The 25,248-nt window shown below is 43.4% G+C and overlaps 1 protein-coding gene across 1 annotated transcript in view; it reads left to right on the top strand.

Moving 5' to 3' along the window:
* Positions 1–25,248, top strand: part of LOC115202084 (catenin alpha-2) — a 688,845-nt gene that overhangs the window by 126,344 nt on the left and 537,253 nt on the right. The window contains exons 3-5 of the mRNA XM_029765967.1: positions 8,368–8,563; positions 20,951–21,117; positions 23,712–23,831. Coding sequence (XP_029621827.1) covers positions 8,368–8,563; positions 20,951–21,117; positions 23,712–23,831 — 483 coding nt within the window. The remainder of the gene's footprint in view (positions 1–8,367; positions 8,564–20,950; positions 21,118–23,711; positions 23,832–25,248) is intronic.

Below are 25,248 nucleotides of genomic sequence, written 5' to 3'. Positions count from 1 at the left end.
GTGAGGGTTCTAGTTCTCATCAACATGTATAGTATAATCACTCATACTGTACAGTACTGTGAGGGTTCTAGTTCTCATCAACATGTATAGTATAATCACTCATACTGTACAGTACTGTGAGGGTTCTAGTTCTCATCAACATGTATTGTATAATCACTCATACTGTACAGTACTGTGAGGGTTCTAGTTCTCATCAACATGTCTAGTATAATCACTCATACTGTACAGTACTGTGAGGGTTCTAGTTCTCATCAACATGTATAGTATAATGACTCATACTGTACAGTACTGTGAGGGTTCTAGTTCTCATCAACATGTATAGTATAATCACTCATACTGTACAGTACTGTGAGGGTTCTAGTTCTCATCAACATGTATAGTATAATCACTCATACTGTACAGTACTGTGAGGGTTCTAGTTCTCATCAACATGTATAGTATAATCACTCATACTGTACAGTACTGTGACGATTCTAGTTCTCATCAACATGTATAGTATAATCACTCGTACTGTACAGTACTGTGAGGGTTCTAGTTCTCATCAACATGTATAGTATAATCACTCGTACTGTACAGTACTGTGAGGGTTCTAGTTCTCATCAACATGTATAGTATAATCACTCATACTGTACAGTACTGTGAGGGTTCTAGTTCTCATCAACATGTATTGTATAATCACTCATACTGTACAGTACTGTGAGGGTTCTAGTTCTCATCAACATGTCTAGTATAATCACTCATACTGTACAGTACTGTGAGGGTTCTAGTTCTCATCAACATGTCTAGTATAATCACTCATACTGTACAGTACTGTGAGGGTTCTAGTTCTCATCAACATGTATAGTATAATCACTCATACTGTACAGTACTGTGAGGGTTCTAGTTCTCATCAACATGTATAGTATAATCACTCATACTGTACAGTACTGTGAGGGTTCTAGTCCTCATCAACATGTATAGTATAACACTCATACTCTACAGTACTGTGAGGGTTCTAGTTCTCATCAACATGTCTAGTATAATCACTCATACTGTACAGTACTGTGAGGGTTCTAGTTCTCATCAACATGTATAGTATACGCGCTCATACTGTAGAGTACTGTGAGGGTTCTAGTCCTCATCAACATGTATAGTATAACACTCATACTGTACAGTACTGTGAGGGTTCTAGTTCTCATCAACATGTATAGTATACGCGCTCATACTGTACAGTACTGTCCGGGTTCAAGTTCTCCCTCTGGTACATTTGGCCACAAATCACCTTACATCTTCTCTGGCAATGCATCGTGGAAAGTATCTTCTGGAATGTCTAATCCAACCCTGGCAGTCTTCAGGAGAAGTGTCTCCACACCCTGCATTCATGGCATCCAGTCATAAACCTTCCACCTCCACGCAGAGAGAAACTCCTCTATGGGGTTTAGGAAGGGGGAGTATGGAGGCAGGAATAGTACTGACATCCTGGGATGTGCAGCAAACTAGTCTGTGATTGCAGCAGAGTGGTGGAATGGCACATTATCCCACACAACAACGAAGGTAGGGGAGTTTCTTGCCCATTTTTTAATTTATTTTTTTACCTTTTATCTCCCCTCTCTCCTCCGCTGGCACAAGTCCATTATGCAGGTCATCCGGAAAATAAATTAGCCTCTCTGTATTTTATGGGCCAATGAGTGGTTTGTTGAACAGCAAACCATCAATGAACAGTGCTGCACACATTGTGACGTTAGCTCCTCTCTGGCCTGGGACATCCACGGTTGCTCTCTGTCCAATCGCATTTCTTCCCCTGCGGCGTGTTTTTACCAGGTTGAATTCAGCTTCATCCACAAAGATGAATGTGTGTGCAGTTTTCCAGTACTTTACATTATGCATAGCTGTGTATGTACCCTGTTTGGTTATTGAACAGACATCTTACCTGGACATATTGATACCGGAGTTCTCTCATACGTTCACCGTTTCTCTCAAAGGTTACAGTGTACAACTGCTTCATCCTTATTTCATGTTTATCTAGGACTCTGGCAATTGTTGTTGTGCTGACCGTATTCACATACCCAAAAGTGATATTGTCTGCCAGCACTCTGTCCCGAATTTCCCGCAGTTATATTGCATTTTTGCCAATTACCATGTCAACAATGGCAATTTCCTGAGCATCTGATAATATTCTGCCACTACCTCCTGCAGAGAGACCAGGGTTTACAACACGGTCAACAATTGTGGCCCTTATCAGAGACCACCGCTCTTGGTCTTCCTCTCCTTTGTCCTCCACGCATTCTCCCTCTCCCTGCCACTCTTCTTTCCCCACCAACCTGTCTTCCTTGATCCATGTTTCCAATCTAAATCATTCCGAAGACGTCCTCTTTTGTCTGTTTGGTAACGAGACTAAAAATAGGACACTTGGGTAGGCTTTCAGCTGAAATTGCAATCAGCTGTGTTTGGAATGATTAAATATTCCGCAGAGATTTTCTGTATGTTTCAATCTGGTTACTGCAGAAATGCAAGACATTTACCATCATTCTGTTTTGAATGTGTTTTTAACAGTTTTGGAAACGGTGTGTTAGCATTTGAAAACGTGCTGCAAATATATCGTTTTGCAGGTGGTGGAGTATGAATGAGAAAAGAGTTCATGGATTTCGGAGAATGTGGTCATTGAATGCGTTTTGTGTGAAAGCAATGAAAAAGGATTCACAGTTTGGTCCACGTACACTTCTGTTTCGCTGACTGTGTGAAGAGTTTTGACAATGTGACTTCAGTTTTGACCAATGCGTGTCAGCAATTGAACAAAACTGTAACAGTATTCCACGATTCATGTCGCCCTCATTTTGACCAGCTAATAGCCTAACCACCGATCAAGCAACATTATGGACTAAACTGTCGATTCATGTTGCTGCAGAATTATGTTGCTGCGACAATACAGGTCAAAATAAGATCCTACATCTGTACTTTCAGATTAAGATGCTACTAGCTCTCTTAAAATACTGTAGCTTCCCTCACAAACCGTCACTGTGCATTTGTCAAGTTGACGCTCGCCATTCTCTTGCTAAGTGAGCCTCGCCGGGGCTGGGCTATACAGGTTATGTGTGTGTGTGACTGATGTTATTGTAAATTCTCTGTGTGTGTGTGTGTGTGTGCGCGCGCATTAGGTTCTTGACTGATGTTAGGTTCTTTGGTTCGGTACCCCCTCCGGAGTTCACTGTGTTCCTTTCATCATTTACACTGCAACATGTTCCCCACAGACAATGGCAGGGTACTACTGCAGTCACACACTGAGCCATTCTGTTAGTTGACTTTGTGAGTGTGTGTCTGTGTGTGTGTGTGTGTGTGCCATTGTCTGTAATGACAGGGTAGAACCGCTCCTGCTGTCATCTGAGACATCTCCCCAGTGCTTTACGATACATTTACGATACATTTTTTTACAATCGCTAGAACCCATTTCTCAATACTTAAGTCACTTTTTCAAAGCTCTTCACACAGTTCTCCTAACCAACTTTCAGCTTGGCACAGCAGTTCATTTCACATCCAAAATGCACTAAAACTACCAAAACACTTCATACATGTCTCAAATCGACTTATTCTTCTATAACACTAGCGAAGGTTGTCACCCAACAAGCACACTTTGTCACTCATAAAACAATGACCTAAAAAACACTAACTTCAGGTAGCATTAGACAATATTTTCTTGTGTAAAATTTCTTTACAAAACAAGAATATATATAATATATATACAAAACAAGTTACAGGAATGAATCAGACATGGTGCAATATGCTTCATTAGGTTTTTTTGGCATTGAGTGATTCGAAAATACAATAATTTGTATATACACCATCTACCGATACAGATACAGTAGCAATGCTAGTCAACTCTGTCTTCTGCATTTGGCCACAGGTTCTCATCCACATCACATTTTGTGTCATCTTGGGCAATACACCTAGGAAAAAATATTTTGGCATGCCTGGTCCATCCCTGGCAATCTTCTGCAGATATGTCCAGGCATCCAGCATTCATTGCGCCCAGGAGGGACATTTGATCATGGTCATAAACCTTCCACCTCCATGAGGAAATCCTTTATGGGGTTGAGGAATGGAGAGCATAGTGAGAGGAAAAGTGACACCATCCTGGGATGGGCTGCAAACCAATCTGTCCCGAATATCTGTGAGTTTTATGCCATTGTTTCTGATGACCGTTTAACGATTGCAGTTTCCTGCACAGCAGTGAAAATCTTACCTCTCCTGCCTGTGGGAGGTAACCGTTGGGTCCTAAGCAGAAATACAAAAACAATTACACACAAGTGGGTTTGGAGGTTTAGCTCAATTTCCTTCTGTAATGTGCAGTTCAGTTAGATGCCCTTGCAGAATGCACATCTTTCCTGTTGTTTTGCCGAAAATGTCTCACTATAGATGCCACTGTTGAGCGTTGCAGATTTGTCTGCACTCTCAGACCATCCGCTCTCATTGATAGACCATTATTTATTACAAGGTAAATTATAGTAGCCCTAATCTCATCTGAGACTACAGCTCTTGATCTTCCTCTCAGGCTTCTTCCACCATACAGACGTACTCCTCTCCCTCTCCCAGTCACTCCTCTGTCAGCCACTTCTCCATCTCTGTCTGGGTCCATGTTTACGTTACACTACAGCATTATTCCTAAGATGTCCCCTTTAATATAGATGGTAATGCAATTGAAAGACTAACACCTGGGTAGGTGTTCAGCTGCAATGGGAATCAGCTGTCTAATTGTTTTGATAGTGTTTAATTTTTTAGATTTGGAATATATTTCAATGCGGTATTACTGTAGAAATGTAGCAAATTGTGGTCTTATTCAATTTTGTGTTATGTTCGGTTTTGAACTTAAGTTTAACAGTTCTGAAAAGAGTATGTAAACCTGTGCAAATTGGCCTGTAGATACATAGAGTTTTGGTGGTGGTCGTGTCTGAGTGAGAAAAGAATTCATGACATTTGAAAGATGTAGCCATTGAATGCATTTTGTTCCAAAGCAATGAAAAATGATCCACAGTTTAGCCCACATAGACTGCTGTTGTGTTCACTGTGTGAAGGGGTTTTGAAAAAGTGACCTAAGTATTGAGAAACGGCTCCTAGCGATTTGTAAAGAAAACTGTAAGCAGCAATAAAGTATTCAACTCTACGCAGCATGTCTTGAACCAGAAATATGTTGCTCGCTACATAAGGAACTAACTCCATCTGGCCGTCAGTTTGTATTGTATTCACAAACAGAGCCGTTCATAACAATAGGCCTAATGAAAGTACCATGATGGGATGAAGAAGCAATCAGATCGTTCAGTACAGGTGACATTAGAGTTTGCTTTCAGTTACTTACTTTGATAAATAAAGCTGAATGATGATGGTACACATAGGAAACACAATAACGTCCACATGGGATGTGATGATCAGTAGTGTGTGTATATAAGCATTGTGTGTGTGTGTGTGCGTGTGCGTGCACCCCCTGCGTGCATGTGTCCCCACCCAGTTGACAGGAAGTGACAGACACCTCTAAAATATGAATGACTGTTCCCTCTATCTGTACCTCCCTTCTACCCCGACTGGACCCCTTTCTGAATACTTCCTGCCTCAATAACACTGGCAGAGAGAGACCGAGGCCGCCGCCACAAGGGTCATTTCTGTTCTGCTTTGACTCCATTTCTCAACAGACAATGGAATTACCGCAACTCCTTTAATGGAGTTTAATGAATCATTTGCAGGGAACCAATAACGAATCATGTCGGCTGAGGCTCTCTTCGGAGTCCCGGGTTTGCTCGGGTGGGCTTGTCTTCGCTTCGCGCTGGGTGATTTAAATGTAGCCTCATGCTCGTCAAATACTGTAGCTTCTGTCTATATTACTTTTAGAGTAAAATTACTCTAAGTGTAAAAAAATTGTCTTCAAGTAAATGGCTCACTTTAGGACTTAAGAGGCTGATAATTCCTGCTTGTTACTTTGTCTGCCTGACTTTGTCTTCAAATGGGTCAAAAGTGAACTGTCCTGTAGGCTTCTAACTTCAGGGGCAAAGGGGCAATCTTGGTTTCATTTTGATCTCATGGATGGTCAGTTCTTGCATCCACATCATACATCTAAGAGTTGTTACATTTCTCCAGTTCCATCCTATCAAACTGGTAAAAGGTTAACTCGCCTGTAGGACTCTAACTTCAGCATTTCAATGGCAGACTGAAAGCGGCGGTTTCATTGCTGAAATGCGGGCTGTTTCGAGACCTAGTTTCCCTAATTTGTTTTCGGTGCATGAATCCAACCTGAAAGCATCTCTCTTAAGATTTTTTTGTGTTTTAATTTACTCCTAGTATTTGGCAGCTGAAAATTGTATGCAGTGTTGTCCTGAGGCAAAGCCAGGCCCAGCTTAACCACAGCGAGCCCCACTACACTCTCAGAGCTAATGAGAAGCTAGCTGACACGTAGGGACACCCAACAGCTGTTTGCTTGGATGGCTGTTAGCTTGTCTCTCGCCCTGTGTGGGAAGCTCAGCTCATTTCGTCTCCATTTCGGCACGGTAATTGTGCGACGTGGCGCCATTACCGAAACCAAAAGGCAGAACCCGGAAGCTAGAAAGCTAGAAACACCCCCACAACCCCTCTCAGTGGACTTGTGGTAGCGTTGACTTGAATGAACGCTTGTAGGCGCTCCTCATGCTTGCCTGGAGCCAAACTGGAGGGTCGAATTTGATTTGCAGTCCCGGTCCTCGATTTACCCCCAAGCAGGTTTTGGCAAAGCAGGCCCCAGACGGCAGCACATTTACAAGGAAATTGCTCACTTCCTCACCCTCTAGTGCTTTAGCTGGGCACATTTAGTGCTTCAGGATGCATTTTCTCTTGAATACTCTGTGTCTCACTCCAAACAGGCTTTACTGGTAGAGTAGCAGTTTGAGAACCAACATCCAATGATGTTGGGGAACCATTGAAACCAAGTCTGGTGTTTCTAATTGACTACACAGTTTCACAAGAACAGAGAGGTACTGCCTGAATCTATCCAATAAGTTTTTCGGTTTTTCCAAACAGGTAAAAAGTAGAGCAGTAGATATTTAAAAAAAATAAAAAATATTATTTCACCTTTATTTAACCAGCTAGGCTAGTTGAGAACAAGTTCTCATTTACAACTGCGACCTGGCAAAGATAAAGCAAAGCAGTTCGACACATATAACAACACAGAGTTACACATGGAATAAACAAACATACAGTCAATAATACAATAGAAAAAGTCTATATACAATGTGTGCAAATGAGGTAGGATAAGGGAGGTTAGGCAATAAATAGGCCATAGTGGCGAAATGATTACAAATATAGCAATTAAACACTGGAGTGATAGATGTGCAGAAGATGAGTGTGCAAGTAGAGATACTGGGGTGCAAAGGAGCAAAATAAATAACAGTATGGGGATGAGGTAGTTGGATGGGCTATTTACAGATGAGCTATGTACAGGTGCAGTGATCTGTGAGCTGTTCTGACAGCTGGTGCTTAAAGCTAGTGAGAGAGATATGAGTCTCCAGCTTCAGTGATTTTTGCAGTTCGTTCCAGTCATTGGCAGCAGAGAACTGGAAGGAAAATAGGGAAAATAGATATAGGGACTATGGGTGACATTTGGGACTCATTTTATTACTTAACGATATTACTTTTTATCGCTCACACAATTTAGCTGTTTTATCACCCTTCTAACATACTGGATTATTTGTGTGCATCCTTAATGTCCCCCTATTCTCTACGCACTGTATTAGGGAATAGGGGAACATTTTGGACTTTGTTTCATTTAATTGTCATGCTGCTCAAAGCCACAGGAGTCCCCGTTTGAAAACATGTCACCTTTCCTGCACACTCTAGCTTTGTCAATGACTTATGATGGCTTGCCTCCTGAAATGCTTATGAAGACGTGTTTTAGTTGTATGAATAGGCTGGATGAAAGGCGATGAAATGCAATCAAACTATACGAGATGTCTTTCAACGTTTTATGCTCCAGGACAGCCATTGAAGTGTCCTCGTCCTTTATGGTCTGCTTAGATTACTGTAAGACTTGTCTTGCATTTCAGTTGGTGGATCAATCAGCAACATATCCCACAGCTCAATGAACTAGCATTTCCTGTATAAGAGTGCTCTATAACATTAACACAAGTATTAGTTATCCATACAGTTTTCAGTCCCTCAACCCTTTAGGCATCTGTTATTTTGTTCCTTCCGACTTACCGTAGATGTGCTACGGGAGCCACCGTACCTTGGATAAAATGTGTTGTTATGCTAGCTCACGAACGTGAGGATGTTGGAGTTGTAGCTAATAAAACCGAGTCATTTATAAAGAACCATGTTTCGTTCTTCCTACGTAACAGCATCAGTACCCGTCCTAACCTCTCCCTCTCCGTCCGTCAGGTGACCACCCTGGTGAATACCAGCAACAAAGGGCCCAGCAGTAAGAAGAAGGGGCGCTCCAAGAAGGCCCACGTGCTGGCCCTGTCCGTGGAGCAGGCCACGCAGAACTTCCTGGAGAAGGGCGAGCAGATCGCCAAGAACAGCCACGATCTCAAGGAGGAGCTCATCCTCGCCGTGGAGGATGTCCGCAAGCAAGGTATGTCTGCACTGGGACACCATACCATGTTGAACTCTTGTGTTTAGAGATATATGAATCCATTAAATGGGACAGCAAGATGAAGAGAGTCCAATGTACTCACAGGGACACCATACTTGTAGTTTTGTGGTGTATACAGTCCATGGAATGTGACAGCAAGCTCTCCAGAGCCCAGTGTGTATTCTGGTTCCCATCCGAAACTGCTGTAACATTATGTATTAGGAGCTTGAAAGGCGCCTGCGTGCTTCCACCACCTTTGGAGCTCTTCCCATGCATGTTTCAGAAGAACACACGGAAGGAGAACTTGGAGAACTAAAGGGAGTATCCCAGTTTGAATATTCCCCCATGTATGTACTTTTATTTCCTTCAAACATAAAAAGAGTCCTACTTTTGAATGATATTTTCTCCCTCTGAGCCTTAAGTCACCTTGTCCGTCTGTAAACCTGGCTTTATCATGCTCCAACTGTCTCACTTCCACACACACTCGCATACCCTAGCCCCTAAGCTTAGTCTGGCTCTGGTATATTTCTAAGGCTCTTGCCCAGGTGGGTCCCAGCAGGGGCCCTCAATGAAAAAGCACTAGCATCGGTAGGGACCTCTCTGTCTCTCTCTTTCTCTGCATGAAAATTCCCCTCCTTTTTTTCCTCTCTTCAATCTAGAACACTTGCCCAACAAACAATGTCTGGATTCAGGCAAACTGCGTCACTCTTCAAGCATACACTTAGCAATCTCGCTTTCTTGTACATTCATCGTAGGCAATTTACCGCGGTAGCTATCAAGCTGTGGAGGAGAAGGTGTTGTGTTTGAACTCAGACCTTGCTTATCAGTCTTGTGTTATGTTTTTAACTTGGAAATTAATTAGGCTAGATTCCCTTGCTGAGTAAAATGTCAGTACAGAATAGCGTAAGTGTTTGACTATTTTACAACAGGCTATCTGCTTCAGAGTACTGTTTTTGCATTCTTTAATTTCATCGTTTAGGGATCACTGGACCCAAGCAGACGTATCATTTTCCATTTTAATACCTGTCAGGTTTTTCCATAACTCATTTATTTACTGTCATTACATTTGACGGGGGCCCTTCTTCAGGAAGTTGGCACTATCCTCATCTTCTATTGGAGCAGACCATCAGACTGTAAACGAGTCACCACTAGACGGCCCCCGCCCAGTACCCCGCACTAAATAATATGCGTTGGGTGCGTAACCCATGAGGTCGTCCACCCACGCAGCCATCGGCATCAATAAACAAGGGATATTGTCTAAATGAGCCACATCTACACTTCCTTAAAAACAGCCCTGTAGCCTAACACATTACAAAACCACTATTCCTTGTGTTTTGATGTGTAGAATTACACACTGTAGCCTATTGTTTTATACGTTTTTACTTTCCTAAAATAATAATCGTCCACCTCACGGTTGAGCTGTCGGAGATTTGAGCACTAAATGCACCTACAATGCTAAAATAAATTATTATAAATGTTATTACTATTTTTTTTTCTTTCAAAATTGCATCCTACCTGAATAGCGAGTTGCACAGTAGCCTGCATTTGGCCGCACCAACATTTTTCACATTTTTGTCCACTACAATATTAAAACTTGTTTATGTGGAGGACATTCCCCTTGTAGGCTTTTTACTATGGGCATACTCTTTAACTTTCATTTTACTATAATGAAAAAGGCCTCCATCTTCACATACAGTGGCCCAAGGCTCCTCTCTCGCTCTCTCTCCTCAGCAGCGTGCATGTAAGGCCGTGGGCAAGGAGTGAGAGAATGATCCTGAAGCGTTGAAATCCGGATGTACTGTATGATGTGCAGCCCTGGGCAATTTTATTGAGCTGCTTTTAATACATTTTATCGGCCAAAAGCCGGCACTTACCGGCTAACGGAAACTCTGATCCAATGTTACAGTGCCTTCAGAAAGTATTCATACCCCTTGACTTATTCCACAGTTTACTGTGTTACAGCCTGAATTCAAAATGAATTAAATATATTTTCTCTCTCCCCATCTACACACAATACCCCATTATGAAATCTTTGCAAATGTACTGAAAATGATATACAGAAGTATCTAATTTACATAAGTTTTCACACCCTGGAGTCGATACTTTTTAGAATCACCGTTGGCAGCGATTACAGCTGTGAGTTTTTCTGGGTAAGTCTCTAATAGGTTATCACACCTAGATTATGCAACATTAGCAAGCAAAAACTAAAGCATGACGCACCAGTGACTCGGTCAATAAAAAAGTGGTCAGATGATGCAGATGCTAAGCTACAGGACTGTTTTGCTAGCACAGTCTGGAATATGTTCCGGTATTCTTCCAATGTCATTGAGGAGTACACCACATCAGTCACTGGCTTCATCAATAAGTGTATTGATGACGTCATCCCCACAGTGGCTCTACGTACATACCCTAACCAGAAGCCATGGATTACAGGCAACATCCGCACTGAGCTAAAGGGTAGAGCTGCCGCTTTAAATAAACGGGACTCTAACCCGGAAGCTTATAAGAAATCCCGCTATGCCCTCCGACGAACCATCAACAGGCAAAGCATCAATACAGGACTAAGATCGAATCGCACACCGGCTAAGACAATCGTCGGATGTGGCAGGACTTGCAAACTATTACAGACTAGAGAAGCATAGCCGAGAGCTGCCCAGTGACACAAGCCTACCAGACGAGCTAAACTACTTCTATGCTCGCTTTGAAGCAAATAACACTGAAACATGTGTGAGAGCATCAGCTGTTCCAGAAGACTGTGTGATCACGCTCTCCGAAGCCGATGTAAGACCTTTAAACAGGTCAACATTCAACAGACAGATTACCAGGACCTGTACTCTGAGCATGCGCTGACCAACTGGAAAGTATCTGACATTTTCAATCTGTCCCTGTCTGAGTCTGTAATACCAGCATGTTTCAAGTAGACCACCATAGTCCCTGTGCCCAAGAACACTAAGGTAACCTGCCTAAATGACTACCGACTCGTGTCTGTAGCCATGAAATGCTTTGAAAGGCTGGTCATGGCTCTCATCAACACCATTGTCCCAGAAACCCTAGACCCACCAATTTGCATAATGCCCCAACAGCCCCATGTGCAAGCACACCATGGCCGCTTCGCCGTTACAATGTAGCCAAGCTGTTTGTATCTGCCTATGCACCAAATGAAAAAGCACAGGATATTTGTGTCTTGATAAAACAGCTCTGCTTGCAGGCCTGGCTTAACAAGGGGGCAAAAGGGGCTTAGCCCCTTCAGCTGAAACATGTGCCACCGCAGTTTTAGTTTTACATTTACATTTACGTCATTTAGCAGACGCTCTTATCCAGAGCGACTTACAAATTGGTGCATTCACCTTATGATATCCAGTGGAACAACCACTTTACAATAGTACATCTATATCTTGTTTTGGGGGGGGGTTGGAAGGATTACTTAATCCTATCCCAGGTATTCCTTAAAGAGGTGGGGTATCAGGTGTCTACGGAAGGTGGTGATTGACTCCGCTGTCCTGGCGTCGTGAGGGAGCTTGTTCCACCATTGGGGTGCCAGAGCAGCGAACAGTTTTGACTGGGCTGAGCGGGAACTGTGCTTCCGCAGAGGTAGGGGGGCCAGCAGGCCAGAGGTGGATGAACGCAGTGCCCTTCTTTGGGTGTAGGGACTGATCAGAGCCCGAAGGTACGGAGGTGCCGTTCCCCTCACAGCTCCGTAGGCAAGCACCATGGTCTTGTAGCAGATGCGAGCTTCAACTGGAAGCCAGTGGAGTGTGCGGAGGAGCGGGGTGACGTGAGAGAACTTGGGAAGCTAGAACACCAGACGGCTGCGGCGTTCTGGATGAGTTGTAGGGGTTTAATGGCACAGGCAGGGAGCCCCGCCAACAGGGAGTTGCAGTAATCCAGACGGGAGATGACAAGTGCCTGGATTAGGACCTGCGCCGCTTCCTGTGTAAGGCAGGGTCATAGTTTTATGTCCCTATATAAAAATACACCAAACTGCTGTATAATTTGACCTTCAAGAAGATAGAGGATGCTTCCCAAATGGAACCCAGTTCAGTCCCTGGTCAAAAATAGTTCACTATATAGGGAATAGGGTGCCATTTGGGAAACATCTTAATTGGTTTAATTGGCTCAATACTTTGCCCTGGCCAGACCCAATAACATCCAATCCAAAATGTTCACTAATTAATGGTTTGGTCTGGCGCCCTTGAAACAAAGTGGCATTTTCCTCATCTGCCCTTCAAAAGACAGCAAACATCAAAGAGTAAATATGAGTTATTTGAAAGTGGGTTTGAAGCCCAGAGGTGAAAACAATATATTTTTCATTTGCTCTTGCACCCTCTATCGCCTCCCCCTGGGTCTCATTTGGGTGGTGCTGGATTTGTCCAAGCCGGTCTAGTCGAAACCCTCTCCGTTTATGCAAATCAGATTCTATACAGGACCATTGGTTGCAAAATTCCGGTAACTTTCTCAAAATTCCCAGGCTTTCCAGAAATTCCTGTTGAAAGATTTTGGAAATCAGGAGGGAATAAGCAGGAAATATACAGGAAATACTCCACCGTAGTTGTAGCCTTGCCGCTATTGCCGACCAACCATTTCACACACACATCAGTGGCCCCATTACAAACTTACACAAGCCTAGCATGACTGCTGACTTTTCTATCCGAGGAAATACTGTATTGCTTTGTTTTGGGGTTTGATTTACTTTAAAGTGTTTGGAATTGAAGTACAATGACTCATCATATGCAGACACAAACCCTCTAAATCACACTAAAGTTTTGGGGAACGTTTTACCGAGTGTGGACCGTTGTTTGGCTTTCCGAATCCCAAAATCCAAAATCTAATTTCCCAGTGGTTAAGCGCTCGGCGGGTCAGAGTAATGGGGCGATCAAACGTTCCCTCTCTCTTGATGGATTAGAAGCAGAAGGAGACAGGGTGTGTGTGTGTGCCTGTGTGTATTTGTGTAAGAGAGGGAAAGAGTCGTACATTCCTCTGATTAATACCCATTAAGCTCGGGCCCTGGCCTTGGCTTTGGAGAATGTAACGATCCTGAGATGTTTACTCCACAGTCGCGCAACATTAATGCTTTGATTGTCCGTGGGCGGTAGCACCTCCGCCTCCGCAGTGTCGGAACACCATATAGGCTGTAGAGGCTTGTTGAAGGCCCGTGATTCCATCATTTGTAAACAGATCACGCCGAAAGGCTGTTGCCCAATACAACCCTCGCCAATCTCCAATGTGTAACACCACGCCTCATTAAATAGTGCCCTGTTATCTATCGTCTTGGGAACGTTTCTTTTCAGGATGGCCAATGCTGTCTATAAAGTGACTTATAGTTGTTTTCCTGCCTGCAAGTCAAGTCCCCTTCAACGGCTGAATGGAGTTCAATGAGCCCTGGCTCGAAGCTGATGTTTTCCTCCGTTCGGAATTGGATTGTACTGCATGTTCAATACTCAGATCAGCAGAAAGAGAAGTGGTAGCTTACCACCGGCAGCTGTTGCACACACATTCATCATCCATCTGGCTCTCACCTCTACAGTTTCCTCACATTTCATAGTGTGCACTGCAGACAGACTTGACACTGTTGGCGCGGAGCCATTCCAGATCCATGAAATGGATCAGTGGCACACTTGGCCGTGCATTTCCTCACTGAGCTTTGATCAAAGTTTCCACTTGTGCCTTTGTTAAGCCACGAGTGAGGGAGAAAGAGTGTGAATGAGAGAAATGGAATTGAAGGAACACTGACGTGTGTGTGTGTGTGTGTGTCACATACAATGCCTTTAAAAAGGATTTAGACCCCTTGGATTTCTTCCCATTTTATTGTCTTACAAAGTGGGATTCAAATGGATTTAATTGGCTTTTTTTTGTAAGCAATCTACACAAAATACTCTGTAATATCAAAGTGGAAGATTGTCAACTACAAACACAAGGGAGCTTTTCGAAAGCCTCATAAAGAAGGGCAATGATTGGTAGATTGGTAACAATAAAAAATCAGACATTGACTATCTCTATAAGCATGGCCATGTTTATAATTAAGCTGTGGTTTATGTAGTAAACCACCCAGACACATCAAAGTTACAGTTGTCCTGATCTGAGCTGCAGGACAGGAAGGAAACTGCTCATGAGGCCATTACTGATGATGGATCAACAACATTGTAGTGACTTCACAATAATGATCTGAATGACAGAGTGAAAAGAAGACTGCAAAAAATATTCCCAAACATATGACACAAGGCACTAAAGTAATACTGGCGCCCTCTGAGAGCCTATGGGAGCCATAGGAAGTGTCACGTTACAGCAGAGATCCTCAGTTTTCAATAAAGAGAGTGTAGAAGTCCAAGAAATGGTCAGAGAGGGCACTTCCTGTACAGAATCTTCTTAGGTTTTGGCCTGCCATATGAGTTCTGTTATACTCACAGACACCATTCAAACAGTTTTAGAAACGTTAGGGTGTTTTCTATCCATATCAAACAATTATGTGCATATTCTAGTTTCTGGGCAGTAGTAATAACCAGATTAAATCGGGTATGTTTTTTATCCGGATGTGAAAATACTGCCCCCTACCCTAGAGAGGTTAATCCTAGTTAAAATTCCCTGTCTTACGTCAATTAGGATCACCACTTTATTTTAAGAATGTGAAATGTCAGAATAATAGTATAGAGAATGATTTATTTCAGCTTGTATTTCTTTCATCACATTCCCAGTGGGTCAGATGTTTACATACACTCAATTAGTATTTGGTAGCATTGCCTTTAAATTGTTTAACTTGGGTCAAATGTTTCGGGTAGCCTTCCACAAGCTTCCCACAGTAAGTTGGGTGAATTTTGGCCCATTCCTCCTGACAGAGCTGATGTAACTGACTCCAGGTTTGTAGGCCTCCTTGCTTGCACATGCTTTTTCAGTTCTGCCCACAAATTTTCTATAGTATTGAGGTCAGGGCTTTGTGATGGCCACTCCAATACCTTGACTTTTTTGTCCTTAAGCCATTTTGCCACAACTTTGGAAGTATGCTTGGGGTCATTGTCCATTTGGAAGACCCATTTTCTACCAAGCTTTAACTTCCTGACTGATGTCTTGAGATGTTGTTTCAATATATCCACATAATTTTCCATCCAAATGATGCCATCTATTTTGTGAAGTGCACCAGTCCCTCTTGCAGCAAAGCACCCCCACAACATGATGCTGCCACCCCCGTGCTTCACTGTTGGGATGGTGTTCTTCGGCTTGCAAGCCTCCCCCTCTTTCCTCCAAACATAATGGTCATTATGGCCAAACAGTTCTATTTTTGTTTCATCAGACCAGAGGACATTTAAAAAAAATACGACCTTTGTCCCCATGTGCAGTTGCAAACCATAGTCTGGCTTTTTTATGGCGGTTTTGGAGAAGTGGCTTATTTCTTGCTGAGCGGCCTTTCAGGTTTTGTTGATATAGGACTCGTTTTACTGTGGATATAGATACTTTTGTGCCTGTTTCCTCCAGCATCTTCACAAGTTCCTTTGCTGTTGTTGTGGGATTGATTTGCACTTTTTTCACCAAAGTACGTTCATCTCTAGGAGACAGAACGTGTCTCCTTCCTGAGCGGTATGATGGCTGCGTGGTCCCATGGTACCGTAAATTCCGGACTATAAGCCGCAACTTTTTTCCCAGGCTTTGAACCTCGCGGCTTAAACAATGACGCGGCTAATATATGGATTTCTCCGCTTTCAATTTTTTTTTCTCAAAAAAACACATTCTGTGACGTGCTCAGTTTTTTGGCGGCATGAAGCTTTCATTAGACCAATGAAATTGCCGAACGGGTTAAGGTCAAACAACTTTTTTGTTTACTGTTTAGATTAAATGGAGCGCTCTCAAACTTCCCATCCTTCTGATTACGGTAGTCATTTTGTCACCCTCATCATGGCAAAGACACGGAGAAATGCATATGATGCAGCTTTCAAGTTGAAGGCGATTGATCTGGCTGTTGGAAAAGGAAATAGAGCTGCTGCACGGGAGCTTGGTCTTAATGAGTCGATGAAGAGACATTGGAAACAGCAGCGTGAGGAATTGACTCAGTGCAAAAAGACAACTAAAGCTTACTGCTAATTTTTTATTTTTTGTTACAAGCCGTGTTTCGTTAAAGCCTATTTATTTTTGTTACAAGCCGTGTTTCGTTAAAGCCTGTGTAAAGTTCATTTGTTTCAATGTACCGGTAGGCACCTGCGGCTTATAGACATGTGCGGCTTATTTATGTTCAAAATAATACTTTTTTTAAAATTCAGTGGCTGCGGCTTATATTCAGGTGCGCTTAATTGTCCGGAAATTACGGTATTTATACTTGCGTACTATTGTTTGTACAGATGAACGTGGTACCTTCAGGTGTTTGGAAATTGCTCCCAAGGATGAAGCAGACTTGTGGAGGTCTAAAAAAAAAATTCTGAGGTCTTGGCTGATTTCTTTTGATTTTCCCTTGATCTCAAGCAAAGAGGCACTGAGTTTGAAGGTAGGCCTTGAAATACATCCACAGGTACACCTCCAATTGACTCAAATGATGTCAATTAGCCTATCAGAAGCTTCTAAAGCCATGACATCATTTTCTGGAATTTCCCAAGCTCTTTAACGGCACAGTCAACTTAGTGTATCTAAACTTCTGACCCACTGGAATTGTGACACAGTGAATTATAAGTGAAATAATCTGTTTGTAAACATTTGTTGGAACAATTACTTGTGTCATGCACAAAGTAGATGTCCTAACCTACTTGCCAAAACTATAGTTTGTTAACAGGAAATGTGTGGAGTGGTTGAAAAACGAGTTTTAATGACTCCAACCTAAGTGTATGTAAACTTCCGACTTCAACTGTATGTGTGCGTGTGTCCCTTGAATATTTATGTGTGTGTTCACACTTGACCTTTCACTGTTTATGGGAAAGCTCTCTCCTCATGAGGAAACAAATCAATCAGACTGAATCCCTGGCTGCCAATGGGACCAGGAAGAACTAGCTAACTGACCTTGAGCTGTAGGACAGTACAGTAGACACAGTCACACCCCAGTGGGGGGGAACAGAAATCTCCACAATCCACATCACATTATGTCCCATTATAAGGTATAGACTACAGCAGGGTGTATGCGTCCCAAAGTTGCGGGGGTGAAAAGTAGTGCACTATAAATGGGATCGAGTGCCGTTTGGGATGCAGACGGTGAGAGAGGATATTGCCGACACTGACAGGGCACTATTTTAGGAGATTAGAGTTGTAAATGGTGTCTGATTCTCTATTGGAAAGACTAATTCATGACGGTAACAGTCCTTTATTGAAGGGTCAACCGCTGAATGTACGTTTGTTCGTGTCTTTTTAAGTTATATAGTCACGAGGAACAGTGTCAAGAACTACCATACGTGGAGCTTTTAATCTGAAAGCCCACTTCCAGTTCACCCATTTTAGGTTCCCACTGCCTGAAGATCATAGTGGCATTTTATTTGTTTTGCGTCTGGAGAAAAAGTGAAAAGATAGTTAACGTTCTCACTCTGTATTTATGGAGAATTCCGCCTGGCAAATGGATCAGGAGCCAGCAGGAGTACTGTGTGGAAAGAGACGTCCTTGCCAATAAACCCTTTAAGCTAAAGGTTATTTTAACAGTGTGCCGCCCGAGCCCCCATCAAACCTATAATCTTGTCTATAACCCTCTGAGTCCTATCGTCCAATCGTCTCCTCTATCACCTCTCATCTCCTCCTGATTAAATTATGGAAGCTGATTTCAGACTGCGGGGATTCACTAAGCCCACCAAACTGTCACTGTCACACACACGTACACACACACACACACACACACACACACACACACACACACACACACACACACACACACACACACACACACACGCCTGTCTCGTCACTGTCCTGGAAGAATGAGTTATGATGACTCACTTAAAAGTGTGTGTGTGTGTGTGTGTGTGTGTGTGTGTGTGTGTGTGTGTGTGTGTGTGTGTGTGTGTGTGTGATCTATGGATTTATCTGTACTTTTCATCAGGTGACATAAGCCACTGATGCCCCCCTTGGGCTTTAAGGGGTGACAGTCAATGTAATCAGTCTGTGGTTTATGAATGAGAAGGCCTCAGACAGAGAGAGCATTCCCTAGTGAGGCAAGCTCGGCTCTGTCTGAGGTTAGACTGTTCCCATATCTGTTTGTGCTGGTGTCACAATGACAATTATAGTTGGCAAGGCAGCACAAACAGATCTAGGATCAGGCTAGTCTGAGGTGACTCCTAATTACCTCTCTTGATCCACAGACTGGGGTTTACATGGGAGCCACTGTGGGATATACCACTAGTGCCAGCAGAAATAACTCCACTCTGTCTAGGACTATGCTATGGCTTTCCCTTACATGAACCAAGATGGTTTGCATTTTATCTGTCATACAGAATACTTGTTCTCTAAGGCAGACCTATACGATGTACAGATAAAGTGTGATAAAGGGGTTACACACAAACACAACTCCTTCTCCTCTGCTCTCTGTTCTCTCTATGGATTCCACATGGTTTTCTGGGATACGTCACTACCACCTCCGGCCTCCTGTGGTGGTGTGGGCCATGCAAGAGGAGGTTACTGCTATGCAACCACCACCACAGGGCTCAAACAGGGATCTTTTCAGCTCACCTCCACCACTCAGGAAGAGACAAAATGGTTTCCTGGTTTCCTATCGCGTTGATGTAATGTAGATTAATATTGCGACACACTGCACACACGGAGGGAAGTTCAGGCTAGGAAGTCTACACTTAATGCTAAACGTGCAGTACAACACGTAAATACTGGTGTAGATACATGCACATGGGAATACAGTGCCTTCAGAAAGTATTCACACCCCTTTAATTTTTCAACATTTTGTTGTTACAAAGTGATATTAAAATGTATATAATTGTCACTAGACAAAATGTATGAAAAATGAAACGGTAATATATCTTAATTCGATAAGTATTCAACCCCCTGAGTCAATAGTTAGAAGCACATTGCAAAACGCCAAACAAACTAAATTTCCAAAACAAACCACGTGCCCATGCAAGTCATTTGTTTATTTGACAAAATGCTCACAAAACTGTTAAATCCATTTATGATTATTATGAAGTATCACTTGTGTGTCCCAATCCTCATATTACTTTTGCATTGGTCTTCCAACAACATACGGGAGGAAACAGCGCAATGGCCACTCTAACTGAATAGGTTATATTCAGTAGCCTATATCCCCGGAATAGCCCCCTTCTCCTCTAATCTGTATCGGATGCGCTCATAAATGCGCTGCTACTCACAGAATGTTTCAGAGATCTCAAGTTGTGATGCTGCGTGCATTTCATCAAATGCTCGCGGTCATACAACCATAGTTTAAAAAACTCAAGCATACCCATAACATGATGCAGCCACCACCATACTTGAAAATATGAAGAGTGGTACACAGTGATGTGTTGGGTTGGATTTGCCCCGAACATAAAGCTTTGTATTCAGGCCATAACGTTGTTTTCTTTGCCACATTGTTTGCAGTTTCACCTTAATGCCTAATGCCTTGTTGCAAACAGGTTGCATGTTTTGGAATGTTTGTATTATGTACAGGCTTCCTTCTTTTCACTCTGTCAATTAGGTTAGTATTGTGGAGTAACTACAATGTTTTTGATCAATCCTCAATTTTCTCCTATCACAGCCGTTAACTGTTGCAAAGTCACCATTAGCCTGAGAAGTTTCCTTCCTCTCCGGCAACTGAGTTAGGAGGGATACCTGTATCTTTGCAGTGACTGGGTGTATTGATACACCATCCACATTGTAATGAATAACTTCACCATGCTCAAATGGATATTCAATGCCTGCTACCAATAGGTGCCCTTGTTTGCGAGGAATTGGAAAACCTCCCTGGTCTTTGTGGTTGAATCTGTGTTTGAAATTCACTGCTCAAAGGAGGGACTTATGTGTGGGTACAGAGATGAGGCAGTCATTCAAAAAACATGTTAAACCCTATGGGAAGTGAAAGTAGATAAGGATTAAAGGTTGTTAAAACAGAAAGAACTTGACGGATAAGTTTAGGAATTCATTCCCACTGATTAAGGTAAAGGTTAAGGTTTGGGAAGAGTTTAAAACAGAAACAAATGAAATAAGTAAAAAGGGGTGAACCTGCAATCCTTAGAACCGAAGTGTGTGGTTTTAGCCCTTCTTCTATATCCCCATCCACAACACCCTAGCAAGCCGCGAGCCTACTAGATGGTAATACATGCTCATGTTGCCCCTAGTGGAGGCTTCTCCCGATCTCCCGATGTCCTGGGGACCTGGAAAAACGTTGAATACTGAAGTCTATCTGGTGTGATATTTCTGCTGACCCTCCTCCAACCTCAGCCACATCTCACTCTCTCTCTCGCTCTCTTTCTGTCTCACTCTGATCCCCCTCTGCAGGTGATTCAATGCGCGTGGCCTCCCAGGAGTTTGCTGACGACCCCTGCTCCTCAGTGAAGCGCGGCACCATGGTGAGGGCTGCCCGCGCCCTGCTCTCCGCCGTCACTCGCCTGCTCATCCTCGCCGACATGGCCGACGTCATGAGGTTGCTGGCCCACCTGAAAATCGTAAGTAACTCATAGTCTACGACTACTCTATAACTATGTCCTTTTGCTCTTCTTCACTGATACAAGGGACACATCTCCATTGCCTTAAGTGGCATCCGCTCCTTGTCTCGTCCGGAATGGACAACACTAGACTATTGAGATTGAGATGCACCCCATCCCATGGGATTTATTCTGAAGTGATAGTGAAGTTTGTGCGTTGTCACCCCATGCTTCCAATGGCTTGATTAAGCACCTACGGTGGAACTTATGCATCTGAGTACAAACCTTGGTCTAGGACCCTATCATACAAAGTCTGACAAAGTTTCTCTCGAGTAACCTCTTAACTTTTATTCCAACGCTGTGAACGACGGTGGTCTTAAAAACGGTTTTTTAAGTCGCTTTCGGTTAGTCTGCATATCTTTAAACGCGCCACAGAGAGGCTCCCCTACCAGCTACAAAGTCAGCTGGCCTTTGTAGATAGACCCAGCAGGACACACACACACACACACACACACACACACACACACACACACACACACACACACACACACACACACACACACACACACTCACACACACTCACAGGCACACACACTCACACAAACTCTCACGCGCACGCACATGGACGCATGCACAAGTGCGCGCACACACACACATACACACACTCCCAACCCCCGTAGAGTTTCAGGGTGAGCCAACCACTACTCTACCAAATTCCACACACACAAACACACACACACACACACACACACACACACACACACCTCTCCCTTCCCTTATTGTAAGTGAAAATGCAAGGTGGCTAAAAATCGTAAGATAACACAAGGGCTTTCATATGCCTTTGGCGATCAACAGGGACATACTGTATATAGTCAGGCTACAGAATAGTCAGCAACTTCAATAAGTACAGTAGAGTCACCGTGTCCTCTTAGTTAAGGGCCCTGGTCAGAGTAGTGCACTAAATAGAGAATAGTGTGCCATTTAGGACGCATCCAGGATACATCTTTTCTCTTCACCTAGTATGTGGAAGAACACTGTATCAAAACACACTAGGAGTTCAAATGCCTTTGGCGATCCATAGAGGCATTTCTGGACATCTTCAGTGAGTAATGTCCCCATGTCCTGTCCCATCCCCTCCCCAGGATATCCCAGCATGCCCTGCTCTAATCTACAGCGCCACTGATCACCACTGATCACCACTGAACCCTGGGAGCTTTACGTTCTACCTGGGCCGTACATTAGCATATAGATGAGCCAGAACCTCAGTAGTAGAACACACACACACACACACACACACACACACATACACAGGCACACACTCACACAACCTCTCACGCGCACACACATGGACGCATGCACACAAACACACACACACACACACACACACACACACACACACACACACACACACACACACACACACACACATGCACCTGATGTGATATCAGAGTCCATTGATGTATACCCGCTATAAGGAACAAGGAGATATCAACCACACGTAATGTACATGTCACACCGCTTGGATAGAAGTGTAATTAAGCCTATATGTTTACAGGACACATACAGATCACAAGTTAGGATTCTGGCTGTAGTGCTTTCATTGTGATCCAGTGCAGTGCTGGTACAACTGCCCAGACCTACACACACACTCTCAGACGGTTCATCTTCTAGAACATTTAGGGTGTCCCCGGGAGCCGAGAGGGGGCTTAACTCCAGTCTGTGCCTAAGCTTCTCATCAAAGGCCACTTACGAGTTATCTCTCTCTCTCCTTCTCTCTATTTCTCTCTTTCTTCTCTCTCTTTTCTCTCTCTTTCCTCTCTCTCTCTTTTCCAAAGCTCTCTCTCATTCTCCTGCTCTCTCTCACTCTCTCTTTCCAATACAGCCTCTGTCTGCACTTTCATAATGGCTACAGAAAGTAGTTTAGAATAAGAATGGACCTCCACATACAGGGATGCGGATCGCTAAAAGGGGACCATTTAAAAAAAAAATCACAAGTTAATGGCCACACACAAAAAAAAAAAGTTCTGGTAGCAATTACAAAGAAGTGAAAATTCATTTTGGTCCCGCCAAGCAAAGTGCCTTATTATTTTTTATACGGATGATTTTATTTGATCACCCTGTTGCAGGAGGGACATTTTAAACTTGTAGTGTATTTGAGGTTTAAAAAGGGTTCTGAAGTTTTGTAATTTTCCCTTAGAAATTTCAGACTAGAGTTTTTTCAACCCCTACAAAAATGTCCATTAATTATAATCCATGTAATAATTCACATTTCATGTTGCTGGAGGATTAAATTGATGCTCAAATTGAGATCCTACATCTGTAGCTGAAGTTTTGTCTCTTAATGAAAATACTTAATGGAAAGCCGTAAGGTAGGCTAGCTATGTCCATAAACGTTTTGCAAATGTTAAATATCTGTGTCTCCATGTTTCTCTGTCTGTCTGTCTGTCTGTCTGTCTGTCTGTCTGTCTGTCTGTCTGTCTGTCTGTCTGTCTGTCTGTCTGTCTGTCTGTCTGTCTGTCTGTCTGTCTGTCTGTCTGTCTGTCTGTCTGTCTGTCTGTCTGTCTGTGTGTGTGTGTGTGTGTGTGTGTGTGTGTATGTGTGTGTGTGTGTGACAGGTGGAGGAGGCCCTGGAGGCAGTGAAGAATGCCACCAATGAGCAGGACCTTGCCAACCGCTTCAAGGAGTTTGGCAAGGAGATGGTGAAGCTCAACTATGTGGCTGCCCGCAGACAGCAGGTAACACACACACACTCACACTACAGGTAATTGTCAAATATGTCATATTCCACACCAGGCTCCATGAGCTTGTATCACAGATAAATGGGAAACCAAGCTTTGCAGGAGAATGCTCGCACACACACACACACACACACACACACACACACACACACACACACACACACACACACACACACACACACACACACACACACACACACACCCCTGTACCTCCAGCCCCTGTACCTCTAACCATCAGTGATGTGTTAAACCTCGAGACGATTAGATCCAGCCAGGGGAACTTTAAAGAGAAACCAGTATCGAGGCAGACGCATTAAAAACAGATAGAAACAGAGAGCCCTTCGGCTCTTACCAAGACACAGCGAGAACACTGATTCTCTATCATAGCAGGACATCACAGGCGCGCTTTCACACACACGCACAGAGCAAGCCGACACAGTCATGGCACTACATCACGCCACTGCCTCTATAGCTAGCCTAGGGAGAGGGAAATGACTCTGCTCCCAGCACCAAGCTGGGCTCTCGGTCATAACCGAACGCCTTCTCCAAAAGCACGTTTAAATGCTGAGCTGTATCCGTGACTGTGCCATAGCACACCGTTACTGACTGAGGAATGACTGAGGGTGCGTCTCAAATGGCACACTGCTTTTGAGCAGGGCCCATAGAGGTCTGGTCAAAAGTAGTGCACTATATACTTTCCTGACTTTATTGTCCCCTTGGGGAAATATTGTTGCAGTGTCATGTACACGTTTAAAGTGGTGTTTAAATACAAAACACATTGACAATACAACTTTCATAACAGTTACATACCAATAAAAAGAGACTAGCCTGCTGGCCTTACTGGGTGGATAGGAACATTAGCCCAAGCTATTTAGGAGGGATATCACACCTGGCACAGTCTCTGTTTTTCCTGCCGTTCAAAGTCCGGTTACAGGGGGTGGCTTGGGTCTAAAATGATTTTGTGAGCCTTGCGGAGGGCCCTGACCTTAAAGATCTCATCCAGGCCAGTCTGTTTGACTCCAAGTACCTTGCGGAGGGCCCTGACCTTAAAGATCTCATCCAGGCCTGTCTGTTTGACTCCAAGTACCTTGCTTGCTGTGGTGATAATCCTTCTCAGCATATTTCTCTGGCTGACAGTGGCATTGCCAAACCAACAAACAGTACAAAAAGTTAAAATACTCTCAATGAAAGATTTGTAAAACAGAGTCAGTATAGTACAGTCTACATTAAAAGATCCCAGCTTTTTGAGAAAGTACAGTCTCTGTTGGCTCTTTTTGTAGATCAGGTCTGTACATTTACTACACTGAAGCTTATTGTCCAAGAGGACACCCAGGTATTTGTATTCCTCTACAATCTCTATGTTCTGATAGATGTTGCGGAAGTAGGTGTTGTACTCTTCCTGAAGTCTATACAC

Source organism: Salmo trutta, chromosome 11 (genome assembly GCF_901001165.1).
Source record: "Salmo trutta chromosome 11, fSalTru1.1, whole genome shotgun sequence".
In the NCBI taxonomy this organism is placed as follows: domain Eukaryota; kingdom Metazoa; phylum Chordata; class Actinopteri; order Salmoniformes; family Salmonidae; genus Salmo; species Salmo trutta.
The sequence above is the reverse complement of the archived record's forward strand: the minus strand, read 5'-3'. Positions and strand labels throughout refer to the sequence as shown.